Source organism: Anabrus simplex, chromosome 3 (assembly GCF_040414725.1).
Source record: "Anabrus simplex isolate iqAnaSimp1 chromosome 3, ASM4041472v1, whole genome shotgun sequence".
Lineage (NCBI taxonomy): Eukaryota > Metazoa > Arthropoda > Insecta > Orthoptera > Tettigoniidae > Anabrus > Anabrus simplex.
This window is the reverse complement of record NC_090267.1, coordinates 104,208,977-104,236,386: the sequence shown is the minus strand read 5'-3', so window position 1 is coordinate 104,236,386 and position 27,410 is coordinate 104,208,977. Positions and strand designations below refer to the sequence as shown.

Here is a 27,410-nt window from a genome sequence, read left to right as displayed (position 1 = left end):
TAGTGGGTTCGAACCCCACTGTCGGCAGTCCTGAAAATGGTTTTCCTGGTTTCCCATTTTCACACCAGACAAATGCTGGAACTGTATCTTAATTAAGACCACAGCTGCTACCTTCCCACTCCTAGCCCTTTCCTACCCCTTCGTCACCGTAAGACCTCTCTGTGTCGGTGGGACATAAAGCAAAATTTAAAAAAAAAAAAAAGAAACAATAAATGACAGACCAATATCAGAAGTCCATAGTTAGTCTATGACTGAGAGTACAGGACGAATTGACATAATCGCCTTTAACCATAGAATGGTAACAATACGCCTCATAGACGTACACGCAAATGTAAATGCCCGCCAAAGCGAGTGACCTTGACAGGGCATCCCTATCCTCCAGCTATGCTTCAAACAGCCCCACTACGTGTGTCAGTCACGTCCCACCCGTGTTCCTGTCCACGTTCGGTGAGTAATAACCCTCCTACGTAATGTAGTGCACCTGAGAGGCGCATAGTTACCATCAATTGATGTGATTCTTTCAAATTTATTTCATGAGTTTTTATCAAATTTGTTGTAGGTTATTTTTCTTTTACTTGAGTTACTTCTGGAACAAGAATTTACTTTCAACAAGCTAGTAAGACTGTCTTGAGAGTCTAGATTTTTACCGGTGTTTATTTTTATGTACTACTTGTGCCTTGTATATCTTGTGTTGGAAAAAGAATAATTAATTCAAGTTTCAGAAAGAAAATATAATTTAATTCACCTCTATACTTAGTGATGTAGTTAACATGAAGAACGTTGGAGAAAAGAAAGATAGGAGACAGTACAGACGTTTTGCGCTGTGTACGCCTTGGAAGCGTATAGTTACCAATATTACAAGATATTAGAATCATTCCGTATTAACGGTTTTCACTTTACAAAGGTGAAAAATGAGAGTATCCTCCTAATTCAATACAATAAATATTCCGTCATTAGACGGAGTAAACAAATTCAAACATCTATCGGCTCGTTTTAGCCATCTTCAATGAAAAATGAGGGGAGATTTGAAATAATTTACATAATATAAGTTGAAAAAATGCTAAAAAACGTAATGGAGGAGCAAATGATAAAACAAACAAAAGAGAGCCTAGACGGAAACAAAATTAGTACAAATATACAATATTTACATCAATATGCGGAGCAAAAAACAATTCACTGCGACAAAATTCAGTGAAAAGGTGTTAATTTAAAATAATAATTGAAACTGAAAACTGTGTTAACCTAAAGGCCGGTCTCCACTGATTAACATTTAACAACAACATGTTAAATGTTAAAAGTGTTAAATCTTAACTGGTGACACCATCAGCATGTTAAATGTTAAATGTCAAAAACTGTTTCATTTAACATTATGTCCACACTTAATAAACATGTTAAACTTGACATCCTTTGTTTATATACAGGTAGTTCATCATATCAATTTATGGTAACACATTTAGATGGTGTCTAGTATTTTTAAATAAGGACAATGGACTCAGATGAAGAGGAATTGGCCTTTGTTATTGCCACTATTGCTTCTTGTTATGATTTAGAAATGCAGTTTTATTAGGCACATTTCCTCCCCTCACTCTGCTCATTGCTTCAAAAGCAAACCACTTTGAAGTAGCCTATAAACTTCGTCTGCTCCGACTACCGAATTTTCTGAACTTTCTGCAATTCTCGACTGTACTGGAAGCGGAGGGACGCTAGTTTTTTCTTCGATTTACTCGCGGGAACAATTATTGATATTTTCGAGTTCCTGGAAACTGTCGGCTTTCTTCGCTTTATATCTGTATTCGTCTGATGAGACATCCCACAAATAAGGCCTTTCTATTATATCATTGATTAAGTCCAGAGTAATCTCCTTGCTCTACTCCATTTCTGACTATACATTTTGTATAGTGCAGAGAGAACGACACACGTGCGTGTACTGTATTTGTAGCTTATAACAAAGAGAAGGAGTGTTGTAATTATAATCCTACTTCATGAGGAGCACGTCGTTTGCGTCGTTTAGGTTATGTGTTGGCATGGAAACAACATGGAAGTTACCGAAGCTGTGCCGACAACACACGAACAACAATTGACTTGACATGTTTTCCACTTGGAGCGGAAAACACGCCAACATGTTAAAAGTGTTAACTCAACATTCTGAGTTAACATGCAAAGTCAATTGGAAGACTCAATCACAATATACATGTCAACTATAACATGTTAAATTTAACATGTTGGTGTTAAATGTTAAACAGTTGAGACCGGCCTTAAGAAAAACAAAGGTTAACACAGTTTTTAGTTTCAATTATTATTTTAAATTAACACCTTTTCACTGAATTTTGTCGCAGTGAGTTGTTTTTTACTCTGCATATTGATGTAAATATTGTATATTTGTACTAATTTTGTTTCCGTCTAGGCTCTCTTTTGTTTGTTTTATCATTTGCTCCTTCATTATGTTTTTTAGCATTTTTTCAACTTATATTATGTAAATTATTTCAAATCTCCCCTCATTTTTCACTGAAGATGGCTCAAACGAGCTGAAACATGTTTGAATTTGTTTACTCCGTCTAATGACGGAATATTTATTGTATTGAATTAGGAGGATACTCTCATTTTTCACCTTTGTAAAGTAGTTACCAATAAGCGTTAAATTTCCTTGTTACCATTCTAGGGTTAAAGATCATGACAAGAAAGGCTTCGTTATCGATCAGACTCTCCGATTTGAGCACCTACTGAAATCCTCCTTGAGAAACAGAACATTTACGCACCTACCATACCATTCTACAAAATAAGTACCAGCTGAATGAAAAGATTATTGGCTTAATGGTTGGAGGTCGTGGGACTATATCTGCCTTATTTGTAGAATTTTGGAAAAATTTCCAGCTGCCTATGAACAACATTGAAAGTATAGTTACCGGTACCACCATCATACATGGATTTTTAAACATCCTGAGATCCCACTTGTTCGGACCTCTGTAATTTAAAAGCCATAATACCACTATCAGACATGCCAAGTCTCCCGATTTGAGCGGGAGACTCCCGATTTTTCATCATTCCTCCCAATCGGCGGGTCCGATCTCCCAATTTTCAGAGCAGTATCCTTAATTTTCGTATTATTTTAAACTCCCGCGGATTTCCTCGTTCTGTCGATATATGGCTGAATATGGCTGCTCGATAGAAGTTCTAATAATGATACCAGATGGCAGTATGGGGCATGGTGGCCAGTCATGTGCTCCTCTTTGGTCTATAATACAGTCAACTGAGCTCGATAGCTGCAGTCGCTTAAGTGTGGCCAGTATCCAGTAATTGGGAGATAGTGGGTTCGAGCCCCGCTGTCGGCAGCCCTGAAGATGGTTTTCCGTGGTTTCCCATTTTCACACCAGGCAAATGCCGGGGCTGTACCGTAATTAAGGCCATGGCTGCTTCCGTCCACTTCCTAGACCTTTCCTATCCCATCTTCGCCATAAGACACATCTGTGTCGGTGCGACGTTAAGCAAAATAGCAAATAAAATAAAATAATAATAATACAGCCATTCTCTTTTCAAGCGAGTAACATTCTCTTTGGAGAAACCTAACCACAGAAGTAGCACACCATAGTCGTTCTACCCAGGGCAAGACCTGCAGAAGTGCTTGTGATGTGCCTTAATATTTGTTTTGGCCAAAATGTCAAAAAAGAAATATGAAGCAGTGTTTAAAAGTGCTAATAGGGAAGAGTTTCCGTGTTTGAGTGAATCCAGAAAGGGACCAACATTCACATTCTGTACTATATGTATGTGTGATTTTTCAGTTACACATGGCGGGAAATGCGATATACTCGAGCATATGCAAACGAAAAAACATAAGGAGAGTGTCTAGAATGTAGAAAGAAACCAGAAACTGAACTTTTCATGTAAAAACCAAGATGTAAATCCTGTGACGAATGCCGAGGCGTTATTTACGTCATTTATAGTAGAACATAACATGCCTGTAAATTGTCCTGATCACGCGGGACCTTTGTTTCGCAAAATGTTTCCTGATTCAGAAATCGCTAAACGATATGTGTGTGCTAGAATGAAAACAGCGGCTATCATTACAGAAATAATTAATTTCATGTGGCTATTTCTAGCCGAGTGCAGCCCTTGTAAGGCAGACCCTCCGATGAGGGTGGGTGGCATCTGCCGTGTGTAGGTAACTGCGTGTTATTGTGGTGGAGGATAGTGTTATGTGTGGTGTGTGAGTTGCAGGAATGTTGGGGACAGCACAAACACCCAGCCCCCGGACCACTGGAATTAACCAATGAAGGTTAAAATCCCCGGCCCGGCCGGGAATCGAACCCGGGGCCCTCTGAACCGAAGGCCAGTACGCTGGCCGTTCAGCCAACGAGTCGGGCATTACAGAAATGTGCATGGAGGAAAGGGCGGAAATGTATCACATTTGCAGGTGAATGCATTTTCTGTTGCTACTGATGGTAGCAATAAAAGCGACTTGAAAATATATCCCATTGTTGTAACATTTATAGGCCTGAACTCAATGAAATTCAGAGTTGTCTACTTTCTGTGCCTAATTTAGAAGGGGATGCTACTGGAGCTAACATTGCCAATCTTTTGATCTCAACTTTTTGGGAATTCTGCATTCCATTAAAAAACTGCCTAGCTCTTTGTGCTGATAATACTCCAGTAATGGTAGGATTAAAGAATGGTGTGACAGGACGTTTGAAGTGGGAAAATAGTAACATAATCATCGTAGGCTGCTCTTGTTACCTAATTAATCTTGCTGCCGAGAAGGGTGCAGCGTGCTTCCCATAAATGTAGATGAAAGTGTTATTTATATATTTTATTATCTGGAAAGGAGTGCAAAGAGGAAAGAAAAGTTCAGAGAATTTCAGACTTTACGCAACACAGAGATCAGGAAAATTCTGAAGCATGTGCCTACTCAATGGTTATCACTAAGAAGGTGTTTAGATAGGATTTTGCTTCAGTGGGACCCTTTGGTTACGTTATTCAGGAGCGAAATTGTGAGTAAGGATTCTCAGATAGGAACTTTGAAGACTTACAAAATTTCTAAGCACAGTTTAAGTGGAGATGTGTCTTGTTTGTCTGTACAGGTTAAGGATTGTCATAACATTTTACCTCACTCCTCAGTTAAAAGGAAAACCCAGTCATCAGTTTCACTAAAAAAATGAAACTACTGATGACACTAAGAGCCATGCATTGTCACATGAAGAACGACTTTTCATGTTCCTTTCTTCAAATTTACATAAATCTTTTTGCCTTTATCTGTCAAGTTTTATGGATATCTTTGAGAATCCAAACATAGCTCTTCAGTCAAGTATGCCGCACATCCACTTATTGAGGTCAGTTTTGGAGTAACTATTGAAGAATGCGATGGCAAGGTTTGTGAAACCACACGTTATTAAAAGATCCTCCTCTCTCCTTGATGTAGATTATCATACTCCAGCAAATCAAAAGGATGATTGTGACCTGATGATAGTGAACTCTGCGTTTGTTTTAGTAAACACCGTGAAGTCTGAGGAAAAGTGCGTATTGTGCGTATTCTTTCTGTTAGAAAGTGTTTCTCTTCATCGTGTGACTACATAGAACACAAATTTCCATTCAAAGATGAAGTTTTAATTAATGCAGAAGTTGCATATATTTCTGCTATAAGTAAGGCATCATTTTCTAGCCTTAGATTTTTCATTAACAAGTGTCCGAACATTTTGACTAGTGAAACAGGACATTTGGATAAAGAAACTGATATTCTGCACTCCCAGTTCTGTAACTTTCAGCTCGAAGAAACAGACCTGGCAAAAGGAAGAATTGATGTTCAAAGGGCATTGGTAGGTCAGATGAAATCAGCTGATGGTGTACTTAAATATGACAGACTCTCTAAGGTGATGCTTGCTATTTTGTCAATTCCACATAACAATGCAGAATGTGAAAAGATTTTTAGCTGAGTCACAAAGACAAAAACACAGTTCAGATCCTTGCTGTGTGAACAAACTTTGGAGAAACTTTTAACCTTGAAATCAGTTCAGCAAGGCAAGTGCTTTGAGCAAAAATTTAGTTCCGAGTTTCTGAAGAGGGCTAAGTCAGCTACTGGTGTTTTGAACAACAATTAGTCGTAATGTGATCACCATGTTGAAGGATGAGAAGTCACATGTTCCCACAGTTCAGGTATGTCCAGTATTTAGTATTCACGTAAATGATGAAAAATATATAATATGTAGACCAAATAGAATTGTTAATGTATTGAATTATAAAGAATTTGTACGTGTTCTGCCATCAGTGATGTGTCGTAATACGTCGCGATTCGCTGCCAAATTTCTCCTGATTTTTCACTTTTGAAAGTTGGCATGTCTGCACTATATTTCTTTAAGATAAAAATTTCTGTATCCTGATGCACTATACTTTGTCAGTTGTGGCAACCCATAATTGCGGGAAGTCGTTTATTTGGCCAACATAGTGCTCAAATCTTGTCATTATCTTTAGAGGTAATTATGCCAGTTCGTCTTGTACTCCCTGTCATAGAATACATATATATATAGAAAAGGAAACAAGGAAAGACACCTTTGTATTTGGCTGTCTTCAGATAGATAAGTTCCTCTCCTCATCAGTCCCAGTTCTTCTATATCCATTTCTTGTCAGCCCCTGACGATGCAGGGTAAGTCATAAATCCATCCAAGGTTTTACAGTTTTACAGGCACAGATGAAGAATACATGCACAGTCGTAAGAATTAACTAAAAAGAGTGACACCCCCTGTGGGTGGGAGACGCAGACGAAGAATACACCCGCGGTATCCCCTTTCTTAAGAGGAGATTAAAAGGGACGACCTAGGCACGGAAATGAATTGTGGCCTTTGTACCATGTGTTGTACCCCTGTGGGTGGAAAGGGTTGAATACATCCATGGGTAATCCCTGTCTGTTATAGAAGGCGACTAAAAGGGTCTTTATTTTTTATTTATTAAAAAAAATGTAAAAAATGTAGGGTTAGTTGTAGACCGAATCAAAATTTTTGATGTGCATGCTGCTTGGGGATGGGGCCCTTACATGTGTGACTACGCTCGAAAACCCGACGGTGTCGCAGAAATTCGGTTGGGTGGGAGCGCCATGTACCCGCGTGGTAGTATCCGCCTGACAGTGCAGGTCCCCACATAGCTGAATGCCAGAATTTGTGGTTTTTTTTTTTTTAATGTATGCTTATCACTCTGTATACGCTATGGGGTACATGCTATTACAAGTGATTTAAGGTAGTCCTAGTGCTCATTGCCTCAGTCAGCCCATATTAGGCAGCTGGGCTTGGCTACACAGGGTCCCTGATCGAAGTGGGTGGCATTCAGGAAGGATGATTTCGGGCATGGCTTCAAAACTTCTTAAGCCTGCCCAGGGTGGCTGTCTTTAACATTTGATTCCCTCATGAGGGGCAACCACCTGGGAACCAGTGCAGTGTGTTAGTTTGAATTCCAGCTTCCCTAGATACCTGGTTGCTACCAGAACCTATGGCAAGATTTTTAGCTGGTAAAGTCTCTCTTGTTCAGTAGACACATTGAAGGTATCTACTGCAAACTGGAAGACTTAAAGAAAATGCACAATGGTAGTTTGATGCTTAAGACTTGCACTGCACTTCAAGTTGATCAGTTGCTCAACGAAATCCCTGTCAAAGTGAAAAAGCACAAAACCTGGAATCTGGTTCGTGGAGATATCTTCCACCGTGATCTCATCCTGAACAGTGACGAAGAGTTGATGGAAGATATGAAGCACCATTACGTGACACAGATCTAGTGCATTACAGCTAAGTCAACGGCAAAGACATTGCAACGGGTACATTCATAGTCTCCTTCAAATTGTCGATCTTGCCAGAGAAAGTCAAGTTTACAACTTATTATTGCAATGTGAGGCCGTACATTCCACCTCCCATGCGGTACTATCAATACCAAAGATTCAGACAAATGGTATCTCATTGTTCGAATCAGTCTGTGTGTGGTACATGTGGTAGTGTTGGCTACTGAATGTATGATTCGAAGCAGTGTATCGATTCATTCAAGTGTCCGAGTGAATCGATTCACAGGAACGGCGCGCTCACGGCACATGATTCAGCTTACTCCCAGCGGACAGTGCTGAGTGGCGCATTCACTGGATGTTGACGGGGAGCCGAGCTTCCGCTGCAGCGAGACAGTGAATCAGTGAATCATGGCACATCGAAAGAATTGTGAACGAGCGCGGCTCAGTGAGACACATGATACACACGGCTCATCGGCTCACTGGACACGCGGAGAGCCGAGCTTCCGCTGCAGCGAGACATTCAGTGAGCCATGGCACATCGAAAGAATCGTGAACGAGCGCGGCTCAGTGAGACACAAGATACACACAGCTCCTTATCGGCTCACTGCAGCGAGACATACAGTGAGCCATGCTACACTGAAAGAATCGTATGCTATAATGGACTCTCGAGCTCAGCTCATTTGAAAATAATACCCATTTGCATTCACTGTCCTCTTCTTACAGGGAAGTTTAAATAATATATGGATTTATTTGCAGTGTTAAAAAGGTAGTTACAACATAATTCTGAAGTAGCTAGTAAGTAGGTAGGCTATTAGGTTATACTATTTATTAGTTTAATGAATCTTAGTATTATAACTTAGTTGACATTTGACAATTAAACTCGACTCTAGCCTGCCCTATGACTATGAGTCATGCTCATGACCACTCAAAAGTACCTGTTTTATATTGGGAAGAACGGCTCAGTATTCTCTCAGTTCATATGTCACATCGTTGCACGAGACTTCAATCATATGTGGACAGACGCAATAACAGTATGTTGAATCAGAAAACCAGCGGGCTACTGTACATCTCGGGTAGCCTATACAAAATATGACTATTTAAAAAAATCCTCAGCTGATAGAAAAATACTTTTTTTTTTAAAAAAATGACTGAGCGAGTTGTCGTGCGGTTAATATCGCGTGGCTATGCGCTTGCATTCAGGGGATGGTGGGTTCGAATCCCACCGTCGGCAGCCGTTAAGATGGTTTTTCCGTAGTTTCCCCATTTTCACACCAGGAAATGCTTGGACTGTACCTTAATTCAGGTCATGGCTGCTACCTTCCTAATCCTAACCTTTCCCACCCTGCGTCACCGGAAACCTTCGATGTATTAGAGTAACTAGCATTTTTTCTAAGAAAGGAGTTCATAGTATGAAGACCAGATGGCAGCTGCGAGCACTGAATGCTATTGCTGCTGTCTTACCAGCACATACTACACAGATGCAGTAGGAGCGGTGACCAATGAGCCGTGAATCGGATCACTGTATCGATTCAGTAACGTAAACGGAATCAAATGAATTGATTCAGTAAAATGAATCGATTCAGTAAAATGAATCGAATGTCCCATCACTAACATGTGGAAGAGGAGCTCATGGCGCGAAAGAGTGCACACCTCCTTACAGGTGCACTAACTGCCCTGGTCTTCATTCTCCTCGAGATCAGAATTATCCGGTATATCTCAGTGAGAAGAAGATCGAGGAGATCAAGATCCTGGATGGTATTTCCTACCAGTAAGCGTACGGTAAATTTAATTCCATGAATGCATTTGCCAAGACAGTAGACCTCAGCATGGTAGCATAGAGTCTACCAGGTTCGTCATTTACATTAGCAACACCCAAAAGAGAAAAAGCTCGAAGGCAGATCATCCCAGCCTTCGACCACAAACAAATCTGTGCCGGCTAGGAAACCTACACTGGCACAGCAGATGAGGAAGGCAAAGTCTCCTTCCCCCAAAAGGTCAGCAAAAGCTGCGTCCAAGCTGGCGGAGGTGGTATTGTCGACTGGGGCTGGGAATTTACCTCCCAGCCCGTCTAAACAAGAAACAAAAGGTGGGGAAGAGGGACACCCTTACCAGGTGTTCTCCCACCCCTCTTGCAAATGGAGACAAACGCCCTTCACCCAGAGGGTCTGAGTCGGCACCAACAGATTTTCAAGCACCAGCAGATTTTACTGTTGGAAAACCTGCGCACTTCCATCATAGGAGGAAACCATGCCCCTGGAAAATGTTGAAGAAATTCAAGGTGTGCATTTGTCTCCATCTTCGAATGGGGATGTCTGTGTAGGTTAAGTAGCATCTCGCCACTTATAATCTGAAACTTGCAGAAAGTCCAGACTATGGCACTGTTACAGTGGAATTGTAATGGTTATGACAGGCATCGTACTGAGCTGCACCAGCTAATTGGTCAGTTCACTGCAAGTATAGTCTGTATTCAAGAAACAAATCTTGAGATATACTTGACAGTCGTAAGTTATGAATTTCATTCATATACTTGACAGAACAAGATTATGCCAGCCAGGCTTCCGGTGGATTTGGTATTTTTGTCCGCCCTGATATCTACAGTGAAGAGATTCCACTCAGAACCCAGCTGGAGGCAGTAGCAGTATGTGTTTAGTTGCCTGTCGTAGCGACAGTTTGTAATGTTTATTTTCTACCAGGCCAGCCTCATAATGTCAATGATGTAATTGATCTTATAGATCAGCTCCCACCTCCATTCCTTTTATCGGGTGATTTTAATGCCCATCACCCATTATGGGGCTCTGAAATGCCTTGTCCTAGAGGAAGGGCATTGGAACGATTAATAAGAGAGCTGGATTTATGTATTTTGAATACGGGGGAACCAACACATTTCAGTCTAGCGCATAGCACCTTCTTCTACATTGATGTTAGTCTGTGCAGCCGAGCGCTCATTCCCCTGCTTTGGTGGGATACCCATAATGGCCTGTGTGACTGACCATTTCCCTGTTATTCTTATTTTGTTGAAACAGAAATCCATCGAGGATCCTCCACGATGGATTCGTAAACGTGCTGATTAGCCAACACATCACTAGCTGTTTTTAACAACACGAATAGCCGGAGTGTAGATGACTATATAACTTATATCACAGAAGTTATTCTTGCTGCTGCTGAGGTGTCCATTCCATCCTTTCCTGGGACTCCTCGACTAAAACTCATTACCTGGTGGAATGAAGAAATTGCAGCAGCTATAAAAGAATTACATCACGCTCATAAATGCTATCATAGGCAGCCTACTGGGGCCTTCTTGGTAACATTTAAAAACTTTGCACTAAGGCACAAGTTCTTATTCGACATAGTAAGAAAGTTTCATGGGGAAGATATGCATCATCCATGACGTCATATACACAGTTCTCTCAATTGTGGACTAAGCTTCAACACATTTCAGGAATACAAGGACCATTGTTAGTACCGGGAATTTCTATTGCAGGCTGCATTGTCACTGATCCACCCTTGGTTGCTGATCATCTAGTAGGTTAAGTTAGTTTGCAGATGTGTCCGGTTCCAGGAATGACCATCATGATTTCCTGGTGCTCAAGTGGGAAGTAGAAAGTCATCACCTCAGTTTTTCCACTCAATTCATAAGCTGTATTGTTGCTGCTGGTTCAGCAGTAGTACCGTCGCTACATGTACACCATTTTGCTTTGAGCTTACAAAATATGGCAGTCATAGAACGACAATTACAGCAAGCTATTAGGAGAGTGGAACAGTGGACCTTAGAATATGGCTTTTGGTTTTCAGCTGCAAAGACCCCACAGAGTGGGAACTCTGCAGCACCTTGGCACTTCACAAGGACAGGGCACCGTTAAACAACAAGCATCATCATCAGAACTAAAACCAGCTTAGATGTAAAGAGTGAAACTATGTCAACAGACAGAGGAATCGTATACGTTTTTACCTTACCTCACAAATGCACAATATATGCACTTAACAACTCTGTCCCAAAAGGAAAACAGTCTTTAAACTTATTGGATGAAACTGCACAAAACACAGTGGCTTTTGGAGAGTCACAGACATGTTCCACTCTTACATGTTGGTGTTATGCCTATTGCCCACACTGGAAATGTGGAACATTGCTTCGTTACAAAATACGAGTTTATTGGCAAAGCCATCATCGTCCCCCCCAGCCTTGCTTGCAGTTCCTCACAGAACTGGTGACATCATCTTTTATATTGGGGAGTGAGTGTCTGCATTAGCTCCATCTGGTAAGCTTTAAAGGCAAGTTTATTGTGAAGTATGCATTAGACAATTTTTTGAGACATTTGCAGTTTTCAGCTAGCACAATACGTTGTCTTAGGTCTTTATGGACTCCTGTAGAAACAGGTATGCACATTATCCAAAGTGTCAGGTGATGGGCCTGGCCTGCTTAGTCTTATATTATCACACAAACAGACAGTTGTTATGAATTATCCTATACCACTCCCTTACTGTCTTATCTGTCGGAGGATCTATGTGATACTGAGCTTGTAATGTACTGTACAATGAACCATTACAACAGACTCACTTTTACCAAATTGCGATGAACAATGTGCTGTCTTTTCTTCTGGAAATGCAATGTTGACACATTACTGACTCCTAGCTGGAAAATGTGCAACTATATCATGGTGCCTAATACAAAATAAACTTGTACATACCCATTTGTTGACACTGCCCTACCAATTTGTGAAACCTCAGAGGAAATTTTATTGTTTTGTGTAAACTCTGTTTGTGAGCTTGCATCCAGGAGATAGGGGGTTCGTATCCCACTGTCGGCAGCCCTGAAGATGGTTTTCCGTGGTTTCCCATTTTCACACCAGGCAAATGCTGGGGCTGTACCTTAATTAAGGCCACGGCCGCTTCCTTCCAACTCCTAGGCCTATCCTATCCCATCGTCGCCATAAGACCTATCTGTGTCAGTGCGACGTAAAGCCCCTACCAAAAAAAATATGTAAACTCTGTTTGCTGAAAATTCCACTTTATCATCTTTCAGCTGATGTTTATAACTTTATTTACAGGAATTCTTCGCCTCTATACCTTTATAGAGTGGGTTAAAGAGATTATAGCAACAAAAAGTGCCCTTCGGGATGCTGATAAGGAGAGCTGGACCTTCAATGACCGTGTATTTGATAGGTATGTTCCATATTGCTATTCCCTATTGATCAAACATCTTTTACAAAAAAAGTACCATCATTATTTGATTGAGTGTAGAAATTCACATTTGTTGCTCTGGTGGTGGTGGTGGTGGTGGTGGTGGTGGTAGTAGCAGTAGTATAACATCAGAAATTAAAATCTTTTTCTTATTAGATGAAAGATGTAGATTAATGTACACTGCTAATCTTTTTACTTTATTTTATTTTACTGCCTCATGCTCTTCTTTATTGTTGTTTTATGTGCCAAGCACTGTATTGATCCAAGTGAGGAATTCCTAAATGTGTGATTGGTACTGCTGAAGTGCATGATAGACCTGGAGAGTTTTGTCCTTTCTATTCCACCCAACATTCACGAATTGGAATTTCACTGCATTGCCCAGTTGGAAGGAGTATGCTTCTCACAGCAAAGAGTTATAATAAATAATCCCCACCCAGACAGAGGTTACTGATATGAGAAGGAGAATGGAAAGCTATGAATGCAGAGAACAATTATAAGGGGGGTGGTGAAATCCCCATATTTTTATTAGGTAACAGAAGGAAGCAAAAACAAAATACATTCAAAGTCATCAACAAAGATGGAAAACATGTGTGGGAAGAAAAAGAAGTTTTGAAAGTATGGAAAGAATAATTGCAAAATCTAAATGAAGGACAAAATGAAACAAATGAACCCAAGGAAATAGATGAAGATAAAATAAATATCACCATTACAGTAGAAGGGATGAATAAATGATCAGATGAAATAGGAAGAGAAGATCTACAAATGTCAGATGTAGAAAAAGCTGTATTTGAAATGAAAAATGGTGAAGCTCCTGGAATAGATGACATCACAGTGGAAGTGATTAACTCCTTCCGGTCTAACTGCGGCCGAAATTACGTTCAGACCGTGCTGCGGGCATAGCCCGTAGTAAGGTTTGACAATTTGCTAAAAATCGAAAACGAGCTATGCACACATTCTGGTGGTTACATCGTGTTTCTTAATGTATTAGTTACGAGAGTATTTAAGCAGATGGCAGTATTATATGTTTAAGTCAGAGAATTTACAATATATGCGAACAGCATGCATCAGTAGATGTTGTCACTCAGTGAGCTCTAAGACATGGCTTCCCGCGGCAAACTTGTGCTTGACGAAAGTGATATTTTCGATATTTTATGATATATTATAAGTTCATGCGCAAATGAACATATTATTGAAATATGAATTTGAACTTCTAGCATTTCATTATGATTGGAGTTCGTTTTACGGACTAGCGCATGTTCCCGCGTATTTCATATTTGCGTGAATACGTAAGTATGTCTACATATTAGTAAAGTTGTCTGTTTAGAAGACTGTATTTTCTCTTTCTCAGAAGTCTTTTGTGGTAAATGGAACAATATTTTTACATTTGAGTAACTTTTAACAAAATTTATCAATTAAAGTAAAATTTCGTGAGAGCACCCATTTTCATTATTGTAATTATTATTATTATTATTATTGAAAAATTATTATTTTTATATCGTACTTATTGTTGTTGTTTTGTAATTGCAATGCACATTTTATATTAGCAAAATAGGGTTAAATATTACTGTATTTCAGAAAAATGTATTATCCGCACACTTTATCTTGGTGCATTTACACCCTAGTGCTGAATCGGTCAACCTCGGCGATCTTCGAGATTCGAACTGGCAACCTTTGAAACACAAACTATGAATCGCTTAAGCATCGTTGTTTAACATCTGGCGTACACTTTACGTACTAGTACTTTTGTTGTTTACACAACAAAGCCAAAGTATAGAATTCATGCTAGGAACAAGATTCGCATCGAGAAATGTTTTATAATGTTATATAATGTGTATGTAACATAGTTGTTGGCTTAAGGTGATAACGGTTTAGAAATTTCATATCGATTGATCATATTCTCGATTCAATTCAGATTTCAGTTTCATTCAGTTGGCAGTACCAGGCAGCACTATCGATACCAGGACAACTCCCTCCTTACTCCCCAACCCCGTACACAAATGCACCAAGATAAAGCGTGTGGATAATACTTGCTTAGTTATCCGTCAGACCTTTCCTTCATTCGCAAAACATGGTATAATATATAAACAATTTTAAAATCTCAGGTGATAGTTGACATGATACAAAGAGCGCTTTTGAAAATTAGATGCTCAAACAAGCACAAAGAAGAAAAGAATCATGCCAATATCTCCTACAGGTACAGAGATATAATGTTTTAAAGATCCTTAAACATGCCCAGTCCAGAACGTTTGTTAGGGATATTAAGGCCCAGACTGGAATGGGTTAAAGCTGCAGCACCCACTGGAATGCAGTGGCTGTGTAGAATAATGAAGATAGTAGGGACTGATGGAGAGATTCCTGATAATTGGATAAGGGCAATTATTGTGCCTATTTTTAAAAAAGGTAATAAGGCACTTTGTGAGAACTACAGAGGAATAGCAATACTGTGTCATTGCATGAAAATTTATGAAAAGATAATCTTACAAAAAATCAAGAACAAGTTAGATTCACAGTTAAGAGAACAACAACAAGGATTTAGATCTGGAAGATCAACTGTTGATGCCATATTTACATCTAGACAGTAGTACAATAGAAGCGCGAATTTAGGAAAGACATCGCAATTGCATTCATAGATATACAAAAGGCGTTAGAAGAGAAGAGATATGGCAAGGGTTGAATAGAATGGAATTGTCAAGAGAAATGCAATTTAGAATTAGAAACATGTGTAATAAATGTCTGAACTGTGTTATAATAGATGGCAAAAAATCTGAAAGGTTTAGAACAGACAGAGGAGTTTGACAAAGAAGTGTACTTTCACCAGTGCTCTTTAATCTAGTGATGGACAACATTACGAGGAAAGTTTGCCAAGAGTCCACAGCAAATGATATGTAAGTCATAGCATATGCAGATGATGTAATGATATGGGAAGAAAATGAACAAAAATTGGAAGAACAATTAAATACCTGGCAGAGGGCAATTGAAGAAGCAGGGATGGAAATAAGTTTTACAAAAAGAAAGGTAATGAAAATAAATAGAGAAAACAAAAAAATGAAGGATGTTAGGTGTAATGGAAAAATTCTTAAAGAAGTAGATGCTTTTAAATACCTAGGAAGTAAGCTAACTGGGAAAGGAAACATCAAGGAAGAAATTTCAGAGAGAATAGGAAATTGCTCAAAATTTTATTACTGTGTATCAGACATAATTAGAAATTGGAAAGTACCTACCAAAGCAAAATTCATGATATATAAATCGTGCTATGTGCAAATATTGACCTATGGATTGGAATGTTGGACTTGGACAAAATATCTGAGTAGATTACAAGCGACAGAGATGCGCTTTCTCTGAGGGATCTTGGGTAAAACAAGGAGGGACAAGATAAGAAATGAAGCCATACAAAACACGCAACAGATCAACCCTCTAAAACAAACTATGGAAAAAAATAGACTGAAATGGTTCAGCCACATCAAAAGAATGGAACAAGAAAGATTACCAAGAAGAGCTCTAGAATGGATAAAATCTGGAAGAAGACCAACTGGAAGACCACTAACAAGATTGAGGGATCAGGTGGAGGATGACAAATCGGAGAGGACTACAGTGGCAGCCAGTGATGAACGATAGAATATGGGAAAAAAGAGAAGATTGGAAGAGGCTCTGTGAATAACCTGCATAAGCAGAAATGTATCAGGAAGAAAAAGAGAAGTTCCTGATATATATTCTGCTTAATTTTAAGAGATAACTGGACAGGAAGTTAAAAAATCTGCAAGACACCCTTCTAATGTTTATCAAGTCAGCATTAAGAGATTTAAATAAACGGCAAATATTCCTCTGTGATGAATTACCTGATATTTCTGTTTATGGTAATGGAATACCAATCCTTCAGTTTGGCGTATTTCTTTATTCATGTCAAGAAACAATGGAATGCTGTTATTAGCTAGAATAATATAATTTTTAAAGTGCTGTGCGATTCATTGGTCTAGTGTTTCGTGTATTCACTGGGCACTGGAAATTAAGGTGCTAAAAAATAGTAATGTAGACACATAAAAAGGGCACTAAAAAGGGAAAAGTAGGGCAATAAATGGCATTGAAATTATAACAAGATAGTTTCGTCCGGGAGCTGACTTCCTTCTTACAGAATACTGCTGATCGCAACTGCGAGCTCACTGCATTAGCTTTACTACACCTTGATTCAATCTCACTTACTATATTACCATCCTGGGAGAACACACAACCTAAATACTTGAAATTATCGACCTGTCCTAGCTTTGTATCACCAATCTGACATTCAATTCTGTTGAATTTATTACCTACGGACATCAATTTAGTCTTCAAGAGGCTAATTTTCGTATCATATCAGACGTGCCAAGTCTCCCGATTTGAGCGGGAGATTCCCGATTTTTCATCGTTCCTCCCGATCTCCCGATCGCCGGGCCCAATCTCCCGATTTTCAGAGCAATATCCATAATTTTCGTATTATTTTGAACTAAGTTTCATAATGATAGATCCGTATTGAACTGTGATTACAATACATCCATGTATTTTGACGTCTTTCAATACCTTACAAAATACGACGTAATCTTCTTCGAATATACAACAGCTAAGAAGAAGCCAGCATTCAACCTACTCTTCTTCTTTATTACATCATTTAGTGCACAGTGGTCTTTTATAATATACGGCGCACCGAACTTTACATAACTTCCGCTCAGTGCTTCGTCAATTGGAAGAGTTATTATTTTTAATATATCTCTACTCAAATTCCCACATGGTATGTACCTTTAAAAAGACTGTACTTGTGTTTACATTGTTTATGTTTTTCTTCGATATTTACGCTTTAATTTACTTCAGGCTGATGATGACCTATTACTAGGTCGAAACTAGTCCCTATGTAATTTTCATTTTGTATTGAAAAGGTGGACCAATAATAATATATTATTTTACTCTATTGTTATTTTGAACTCCCGCAGATTTCCTCCTCCTATCGATATATGGCTGAGTATGGCTGGTCGACAGTAGTTCTAATAATGATACCAGATGGCAGTACGGGGCACGGTGGCCAGTCATGTGCTGCTCTTTGGTCTATAATACAGTCATTCTCTTTGCAAGCGAGTAACGTTCTCTTTGGAGTAACCTAACTTCAGAAGTAGCTCACCATAGTCGTTCTCCCCGGGGCAACACCTGCAGAAGTGCTCGTGTTGTGCCTTAATATTTGTTTTGGCCAAAATGTCACAAAAAAAAATATGATGCAGTGTTTAAAAGTGCTTATAGGGAAGAGTTTCCGTGTTTGAGTGAATCCAGAAAGGGACCAACGTTCACATTCTGTAATATATGTAGGTGTGATTTTGCAGTTGCACATGGCGGGAAATGCGATATACTCAAGCACATCCAAACGAAGAAACATAAGGAGAGTGTCCAGTGTGTAGAAAGAAACCAGAAACTGATCTTTTCATGTAAAAACCAAAATGTAAATCCTGTGACGAATGCCGAGGCGTTATTTACGTCATTTATAGTAGAACATAACCTGCCTGTAAATTGTGCCGATCACGCGCGTCCTTTGTCTCGCAAAATGTTTCATGATTCGGAAATCACTAAACGATATGGGTGTGCTAGAACGAAAACAGCGGCTGTCATTACAGAAATGTGCATGGAAGAAAGGGCGAAAATTGTATCACATTTGCAGGTGAATGCATTTTCTGTTGCTACTAATGGTAGCAATAAAAGCGACTTAAAGATATATCCCATTGTTGTAACATTTTTTAGGCCTGAACTCAATGAAATTCAGAGTTGTGTACTCTCTGTGCCTAATTTAGAACGGGATGCTACTGGAGCTAACATTGCCAAAATTTTGCTCTCAACTTTTCAGGAATTCTGCATTCCATTAAAACCGCCTAGCTCTTGGTGCTGATAATACTCCAGTAATGGTAAGATTAAAGAATGGTGTGGCAGGATGTTTGAAGCGGGAAAATAGTAACATAATCATCGTAGGCTGCTCTTGTCACCTAATTATTCTTGCTGCCGAGAAGGGTGCGTCATGCTTGCCCGTAAATGTAGATGAAAGTATAATTGATATATTTTATTATCTAGAAAGGTGTACAAAGAGGAAAGAAAAGTTCAGAGAATTTCAGACTTTACACAACACAGGGATCAGGAAAATTCTGAAGCATGGGCCTACTCGATGGTTATCACTAAGGTGTTTAGATAGAATTTTGCTTCAGTGGGTAGTTACATTATTCAGGAGCGAAATTGTGAGTAAGGATTCTCAGATGGGAACTTCGAAGACTTACAAAATTCCTAAGCACAGTTTAAGTGCAGACGTGTCTTGTTTGTCTGAAAACGTTAAGGATTGTCATAACATTTCACCTCACTCCTCAGTTAAAAGGAAAACCCAGTCATCAGTTACATTTAAAAAATTAAACTACTTATGACACTAAGACCTATGCATTGTCACATGCAGAACGACTTTTCATGTTCCTTTAATCAAATTTACATAACTCTTTTTGCTTTTTTTCTCTCAAGTTTAATGGATAATTTTGAGAATCCAAACGTAGCTCTTCAGTCAAGTATGACGCACATCCACTTATTGAGGTCAGTTTTGGAGGAACTATTGAAGAATGTGATGACAAGGTTTGTGAAACCAGACATTATTAAAAGATCCTCCTCTCTCCTTGATGTAGATTACCATACTCCAGGAAATCAAAAGGATGATTGTGATCTGATGATAGGGAACTCTGTGTTTGTTGTAGTGAAGTATGAGGAAAAGTTCATATTCTTTAAGTCTGTTAGAAAGTGTTTCTCTTCATCGTGTGACTACATGGTACACAAATTTTTATTCAAAGATGAAGTTTTAATTAATGCAGAATTTGCAAATATTTCTTCTATAAGTAAGGCATCATTTTCAGCCTTAGATTTTTCATAAACAAGTGTCCGAACATTTTGACTAGTGAAACGGAACATTTGGATAAAGAAACTGATATTCTGCACTCCCAGTTCTGTAACTTTCAGCTCGAAGAAAGAGACCTGGCAAAAGGAAGAATTGATGTTCAATGGGCATTGGTAGGTCAGATGAAATCAGCTGATGGTGTACTTAAATATGACAGATTCTCTAAGGTGATGCTTGCTATTTTATCAATTCCACACAGCAATGCAGAATGTGAAAGGATTTTCAGCAGAGTCACAAAGACAAAGACACAGTTCAGATCCTTGCTGTCTGAACAAACTTTGGAGAAACTTTTGACCTTGAAATCAGTTCAGCAAGGCAAGTGCTTTGAACAAAAATTTAGTTCTGAGTTTCTGAAGAAGGCTAAGTCAGCTACTGGTGTGCAGAACAACTATTAGTCATAATGTGATGACGTGTTGAAGGATGAGAAGTCACATGTTCCTACAGTTCAGGTATGTCCAGTATTTAGTATTCACATGTAAATGATGGAAAAAATATATATGGGCTAATAGAATTGTTAATGTATTGAATTATAATGAATTTGTACATGTTCTGCCATCAGTGATGTGTCGTAATACGTCGCGATTCGCTACGAAATTTCTCCTGATTTTTCACTTTTGAAAGTTGGCATGTCTGCATACTCATTGCACCTTCTTTCAAGTTCCAAGATATTAGACTGCAGGCTTTCGGCACAATCTGCCATTAAGACCAAGTCGTCAGCATAGGCCAGACTGCTTACTACATTTCCACCTAACTGAATCCCTCCCTGCCATTTTATACCTTTCAGCATATGATCCATGTAAACTACAAACAGCAAAGGTGAAAGATAACAGCCTTGTCTAACCCCTGTAAGTACCCTGAACCAAAAACTCTTTCTACTATCAATTCTCACTGAGGCCCAATTGTCAACATAAATGCCTTTGATTGATTTTAATAATCTACCTTTAATTCCATAGTCCCCCAGTATAGTGAACATCTTTTCCCTCAGTACCCTGTCATATGCTTTCTCAAGATCTATGAAACATAAACACAACTGCCTATTCCTCTCGTAGCATTTTTCAGTTACGTGGCGCATACTGAAAATCTGATCCTGACAGCCTCTCTGTGGTCTGAAACCACACTGGTTTTCATCCAACTTCCTTTCAACGACTGATTGCACCCTCCCTTCCAAGATGCCAGTGAATACTTTGCCTGGTATACTAATCAATGGGATACCTCGATAGTTGTTGCAATCCTTCCTGTTCCCTTGCTTATAGATAGGTGCAATTACTCCTTTTGTCCAATCTGAAGGTACCTTACCAACACTCCACGCTAATTTTACTACTCTATGAAGCCATCTCATCCCTGCCTTCCCACTATACTTCATCATTTCAGGTCTAATTTCATCTATTCCTGCTGCTTTATGACAGTCGAGTTTATTTACCATCCTTTTCACTTCCTCAAGCATAATTTCACCCACACCATTTTCCTCCTCCCCATGAGCTTGGCTGTTCACAATATCACCAGGCAGATTTCCTTTTACGTTGAGAAGATGTTCAAAATATTCCCTCCACTTCTCCAGCGATTCCCTGGGATCTATTATGAGTTCACCTGAATTACTCAAAACACTGTTCATTTCCTTTTTCCCTCCCTTCCTAAAATTCTTTATTACTGTCCAAAAAAGGTTTCCCTGCTGCTTGACCTGGCCTTTCCAGGTTATTACCAAAATCTTCCCATGACTTCTTTTTGGATTCAACAACTATTTATTTTGCTCTGTTTCTTTCATCTACGTACAAATCCCTGTCTGCCTCGGCCCTTGTTTGGAGCCATTTCTGATAAGCCTTCTTTTTACGTTCACAGGCTGCTCTCACTTCATCATTCCACCAAGATGTTCGCCTTTTTCCATCTTTACACGCAGTTGTTCCTAGGCATTCCCTTGCTGTTTCTACTACAGCATCCCTGTATGCCACCCATTCACTTTCTATATCCTGAACCTGCTTACTGTCTACTGTTCGAAACTTCTCACTAAGCATATCCATGTACTTCTGTCTAATTTCGTCATCCTGGAGATTTTCTACCCTTATTCGTTTGCAGACAGATTTCACTTTCTCTACCCTAGGCCTAGAGATACTTAGTTCACTACAGATCAGATAGTGATCTGTATCATCGAAAAATTCACAAAAAACTTGTACATTCCTAACAGATTTCCTGAATTCAGAGTCGGTTAAGATATAGTCTATTATGGATCTGGTACCCCAAGCCTCCCATGTGTAGCGGTGAATAGCCTTATGCTTGAAGAATGTATTCGTTACAGCTAAACCCATACTAGCACAGAAGTCCAGCAAACGCTTCCCATTCCCATTAGCTTCCATATCTTCCCCACATTTACTAATCACCCTTTCGTATCCTTCAGTTCTATTCCCAACTCTCGCATTGAAATCGCCCATTAGCACTATTCTATCCTTGCTGTTGATCCTGACCATGATGTCACTCAATGCTTCATAGAACTTATCAGTTTCATCCTCATCTGCACCCTCACATGGTGAATAGACAGACACAATTATTGTCCTAATTCCTCCAACTGACAAATCTACCCACATTATTCGCTCAATTACGTGCCTAACAGAAACTATGTTGCGTGCAATGGTATTCCTGATAAAGAGCCCTACCCCAGACTCTGCCCTTCCCTTTCTAACACCCGTCAAGTACACTTTATAATCTCCTATCTCTTCCTCATTATCTCCCCTTGCCCGAATATCACTTACTCCTAGCACATCCAGATGCATCCTCTTTGCTGAGTCAGCCAGTTCTACCTTCTTTCTTCCATAAGCCCCATTAATATTGATAGCTCCCCATCGAATTCCATTTTGTTCGCCAATTTGTTTCCAAGGAGTCCCTCGCCTGTCAAATGGGAGTGGGACTCCATTACTCCCATAGGTCCGAGGCTTGCTTAAAATGTTCTGAGCTTGGTAAATTCATGAAGCAGGATGCTACCCTACTTGCACATAGTCCAAGTGATGATCTCTCCTCTAACAGGTTATGGACCACCGGTGAATTGTATAGTCCTAGCCGCCTGAGCACAAGAAGGGCCATGACTCAGAATATGTCCAAGATGCTCACTCCCATTCCATAGCAACTGGTATCCCGACTCTCAGGACCACTTGCTAGGCCACTCAGCCGTTGCCCATAGTTCACGAACTAGGACGTGACTACAGTAACCCACAAACAAACAAAATTATACAATATTAATTTACAGGTATTTACATTAACTGAACTCGTATAAATATTTATGTACAGCACATGTTTCATGACATAACCTCACAAACAACGCGATCGTATTGTATGTACATATGATGTAATAATAATAATAATAATAATACTAACTGGATGTAAACACTTCATAGGCATACATTACAAGTAATAATAATAATAATCATAATTGTAAAATAATAATAATAATTCGAGCTCAATACTTGCATTATTTACACATGGGTGAGAGAATATCGTTTTCAAGTTGTTGTTGTTGTTGTTGTTGTTTGTGTCATCAGTCCATAGACTGGCTTGATGCAGCCCTCTGTGCCACCCTATCCTGTGCTAACCGTTTCATTTCTACATAACTATTGCATCCTACATCTGCTCTAATCTGCTTGTCATATTCATACCTGTTTTCAATTTGTATCAGTTTATCACACTTGCATCATCCATTTCAATACCTTGGGTGTAATATACTGTAGTTTAGTATTTACAGTATCTGCGGATAATCATTCGCCGATGAAGGAAGTGAGGATGCGGATATTATTTTGTATATTCACGCAGGGACAAGAATTATCACAAAGGAATTTATAGTGTAAAAGTCCACTACATTTCAAAGATTAAAATCAAGTTAACAACAAAAAGGAAACACAAACCATACAAATCCAATAGGAGGACAAATTATGGCCCTAGTTATTTAATAAATAATATAGTATATTTTGAGAGATTCAATACTCCTCTGAGTGACAAATTGGGGATGATAATAAACTGAAAACCAAAACACAAGATGGGACAGGAAAGGCCTAGGAGTTAGAAGGAAGTGGCGCTGGCCTTAATTAAGGTACAGCCCCAGCATTTGCCTAGTGTGAAAATGGGAAACCACAGAAAACCATCTTCAGGGCTGCCAACAGTGGTATTCGAGCCCACAGTCTCCCGGATGCAAGCTCACAGCTGCGCGCACCTAACCGCACGGGCATTGTCTTTCCTGTGAACAAACAACTTTGATCTTTTGTTTCAGAGATGAGGATGACCTCCAGACTATGCCTGCCTATTTGCTTTCAGGACTGCATTGATGAAGCCATTTCTCCTCACATGTAATAATGTAATTCCATAAGGCTTTGCTGTCTTTCACTACCAGACACTGAAGCTCCGAGCATATCTCTACTTGCATCAGTTTCTATTCAGCTGTAGTAATCTCGGCAACTGTTTTGCACAGAAGCTTTTAATGTTCAAATGGTTATGCAGACTAGTGAACACACTTCCATGGGATACTGAGACAGGACCACCAGTCCAATCTCGGTTATGTGGTGCCTAAACAATGGTGGCAGCCACACTAAATGTGATCTGATTCAGTGTATTGGCTTTAGCTCACGGACCGTGATGCTTTTTTATTAAAAAAACAACCCTCCTGAAGCTGTTTAAAACATCCAACATGATCGGTTGTGAAATAACATTTTGTATGCTGTCATGGTGGATTTCAAAGTCTCATACAGTCTTACAAACCATTTTTCTCGTGCCTTGACAGTTCATTGCTCTTGGACACAGAAGTACACTTGCTTCTTAGGACACAGGCACATGGTACAAGAGCTGGTCTTCTCATTGCTACTTGTTTCTTCACCATATGTTCATTTCATGCTAGAAAATGAATGCATTCTCCCATATCCAAGGTTGCTTTGTTATTTAATTGAATTGGTTTTGGTTCCTAAAATATACTTCCTTAGAATCATGAGGGGAATGCTGGTTGAAATTGTTCAAATGGGAAAAAATATCATAGGAGAAGAAAATCATGAAATGCACATAATCGCAACTCAAAATGCTGTAATGTAAGTTGGTTGCTTTAATACCTCTTGGCTGCATTTCAACCCATAGTTTATGGATTATAGAAAGTGCATGGTTAGTGCAACAGTATTCGCAACTGCTATTCCTACACCTTCACTCCTCCTCTCTCCCATCCATAATTTCTCACTGAAATCATGAGAATGAGTCCTGAATGTTTCAAAATTTGTCCCATTACAGTAATTTATATCTTTTCCTGATCATGTTTCACCAAGTTATTCTCCTGTTACCAGTATGATTATCTCCTAATATATGATCTTGTCTTCATTATTTCTGCCTCCATAGCATAGTGGTTAGATTAGTTGCCATCCTTGGAGGCCTGGGTTTTGTTTCTGGTACTGCCAATGGTTTAAGAATGACAGGAGGACTGATGTGGTTAAAATGGTACATTTAGCTCTCCTCCATTAGGAGTGTGTCTGAAAAGAGCTGCAGCACCACACGATGAGGACACAAGTTTACTTCACATTACCTTTAATATTCTTGTGCAACAGCTCATTTTAAGGGGTTCTATTGTCTTACTTTCTGCACTAGTTTTGTTTTGTTTTCATTTTTATAATATTACCAAAATATAATTGTAATATTGAGCAATTACAGGCAACATCGGGGTTTTTTTTTTCTGGAATATATATATATATATATTTTTTTTTTTTTTTTTTTTTTCAGTGAAATAAACCTGAAAATAAGAGAGACTGATGTTAACTATAACAAGATGCTGTTCAAGGAAGCATTAAAGACTGGTTTCTTCGAACTGCAGGCAGCACGCGACAAGTATCGTGAGCTGACTCTTCTGGACGGAATGAACTGGCAGTTGTTGTCCCGGTATATTGAAGTGCAGGCTCTTCTGCTTGCACCCATCTGCCCACATGTGGCTGAACATGTCTGGGAGCTGTTGGGGAAGGTAATAAACATTGTATTTACTGCTGAAAAGGTGTTCAAATAAGATGTACACAGTACTGCTGTAAGTTCTCTCTGTAAAATTTAAACGCTCTGTAGTATGGTAATTGTGAACGAAGAAACGTGGCAACGCTTCTTGCCGTCGTCCAAAAGGTCACCTTCACGATTCCGCCAGTAACCGGCTTGCAGTGTGCCAACAGCAGGCAGCAGAGAAAGATGGAGTGCGGAATGTATGAGAATCATAAAACTGTATTGGTGTCATTTTGTTGCGGAAAGCAAGCTAAGGAAATGTTTTTCTATGCAAAACCCTCTCTGTATCAATGAACGATTTGTGTTTCGGATAATAGCACGGTTTAAACAAACGGGTGCAACTGTTGATCGCGTCAGATTGGGCCATCCTAGGTGTGTATGCAGAAAAGAAGTTCTGAATGCTGTTTGTGCAAGGATTCAGTGCAATCCTTTGCGTAAACAATTTTGTCTCATGAAATGACTACATCTCCACGAACTATTTCACGTTCTGTATTTTGAAGGATGATTCATGTGTTGGTACATATAAAAGATACACGTGGCATTTACTAACTGAAAAATTAAAGATTTGCTGGGTTTGATCCCAGGCTTTTTTAAGGATGTATGGGGAGAGCTGCTGCTGACTGGCCTAGTGGAAGTCTGGAACTCAATCCATTTGATTATTCTCTGTGGCAAAAGCTGGAGGTGATAGCATGTCTAAAACGACACCGCAGTATTGAGATGTTAAAAAAATCAATCACATCAGCTGTGAAAATATTTCCAATGGACACGATTCGTGCAGGTATTAATGAGTGGCCTCAAAGTCTTCGCCGCTGTGTAGTCGCACATGGTGATCTTTTTGAATAAGAGTATGTTCATTCTATAGCATTTCTTTGGGTTTTTTTTGTTTTTTTTTCAGGATATATGTATATGAATGGGTTTGTGTAGTTTTATTAAGTAGTTCTATGCATTGAAAATACTGATGGCAGTAAAGTGGAACCTCGATTATCTATTCCCAGAAGCTACGTTTTCCCGGATTATGCATTCAAATTATGTGGTCCCGCGAGCATCGTAATTAAATCACGTTGTAAAAATCCCGCATTATCCGTTTCTCGAAGAAATTATTTCCTGGATCAACCGTCCAGATATTTCAGTCCCATCAACGCTAAATCCTCGATCAAGCGTTTTTCAATAAACTTTATCTCGCGAAAGGACGGGTAAGGCATACTTATGGATCTTGGCGTTAACGCCCTGTCATTGCGATAATTAGAGCAAGTAGTGTACGGTACTGGAAAAGCGATCGGCCGTGAACTTGCATAAGTGACCATCTTCGCATCGCATTCGGGTGATATTGTTTAGAGAATCTCGGAAATCATAAAGCAGACGCAGAGAGTAGCCAGAACAACTGTTAAGGAGACACAGCGCATTTTGACAGCTCTACTTGAAGACTGAACTAGTTTCGTCAAATGTTCGCACTTATAAAGCGTCCACGTTATGTCCAGGATTAGCTGTTTATATTTTTACTTTTTTCGATTGTATTGCCGAACAGGTTTTCGGCACTTTCCTCAGGGCACTGTATAGTCACTCTGC

General features: G+C 39.4%; 1 protein-coding gene across 1 annotated transcript in view; it reads left to right on the top strand.

The window, feature by feature from the left end:
- The window catches only part of LeuRS (Leucyl-tRNA synthetase), a 427,288-nt gene that overhangs the window by 312,561 nt on the left and 87,317 nt on the right, over positions 1 to 27,410 (top strand). Inside the window, exons 14-15 of the mRNA XM_067142663.2 lie at positions 12,793 to 12,907; positions 25,584 to 25,818. Coding sequence (XP_066998764.2) covers positions 12,793 to 12,907; positions 25,584 to 25,818 — 350 coding nt within the window. The remainder of the gene's footprint in view (positions 1 to 12,792; positions 12,908 to 25,583; positions 25,819 to 27,410) is intronic.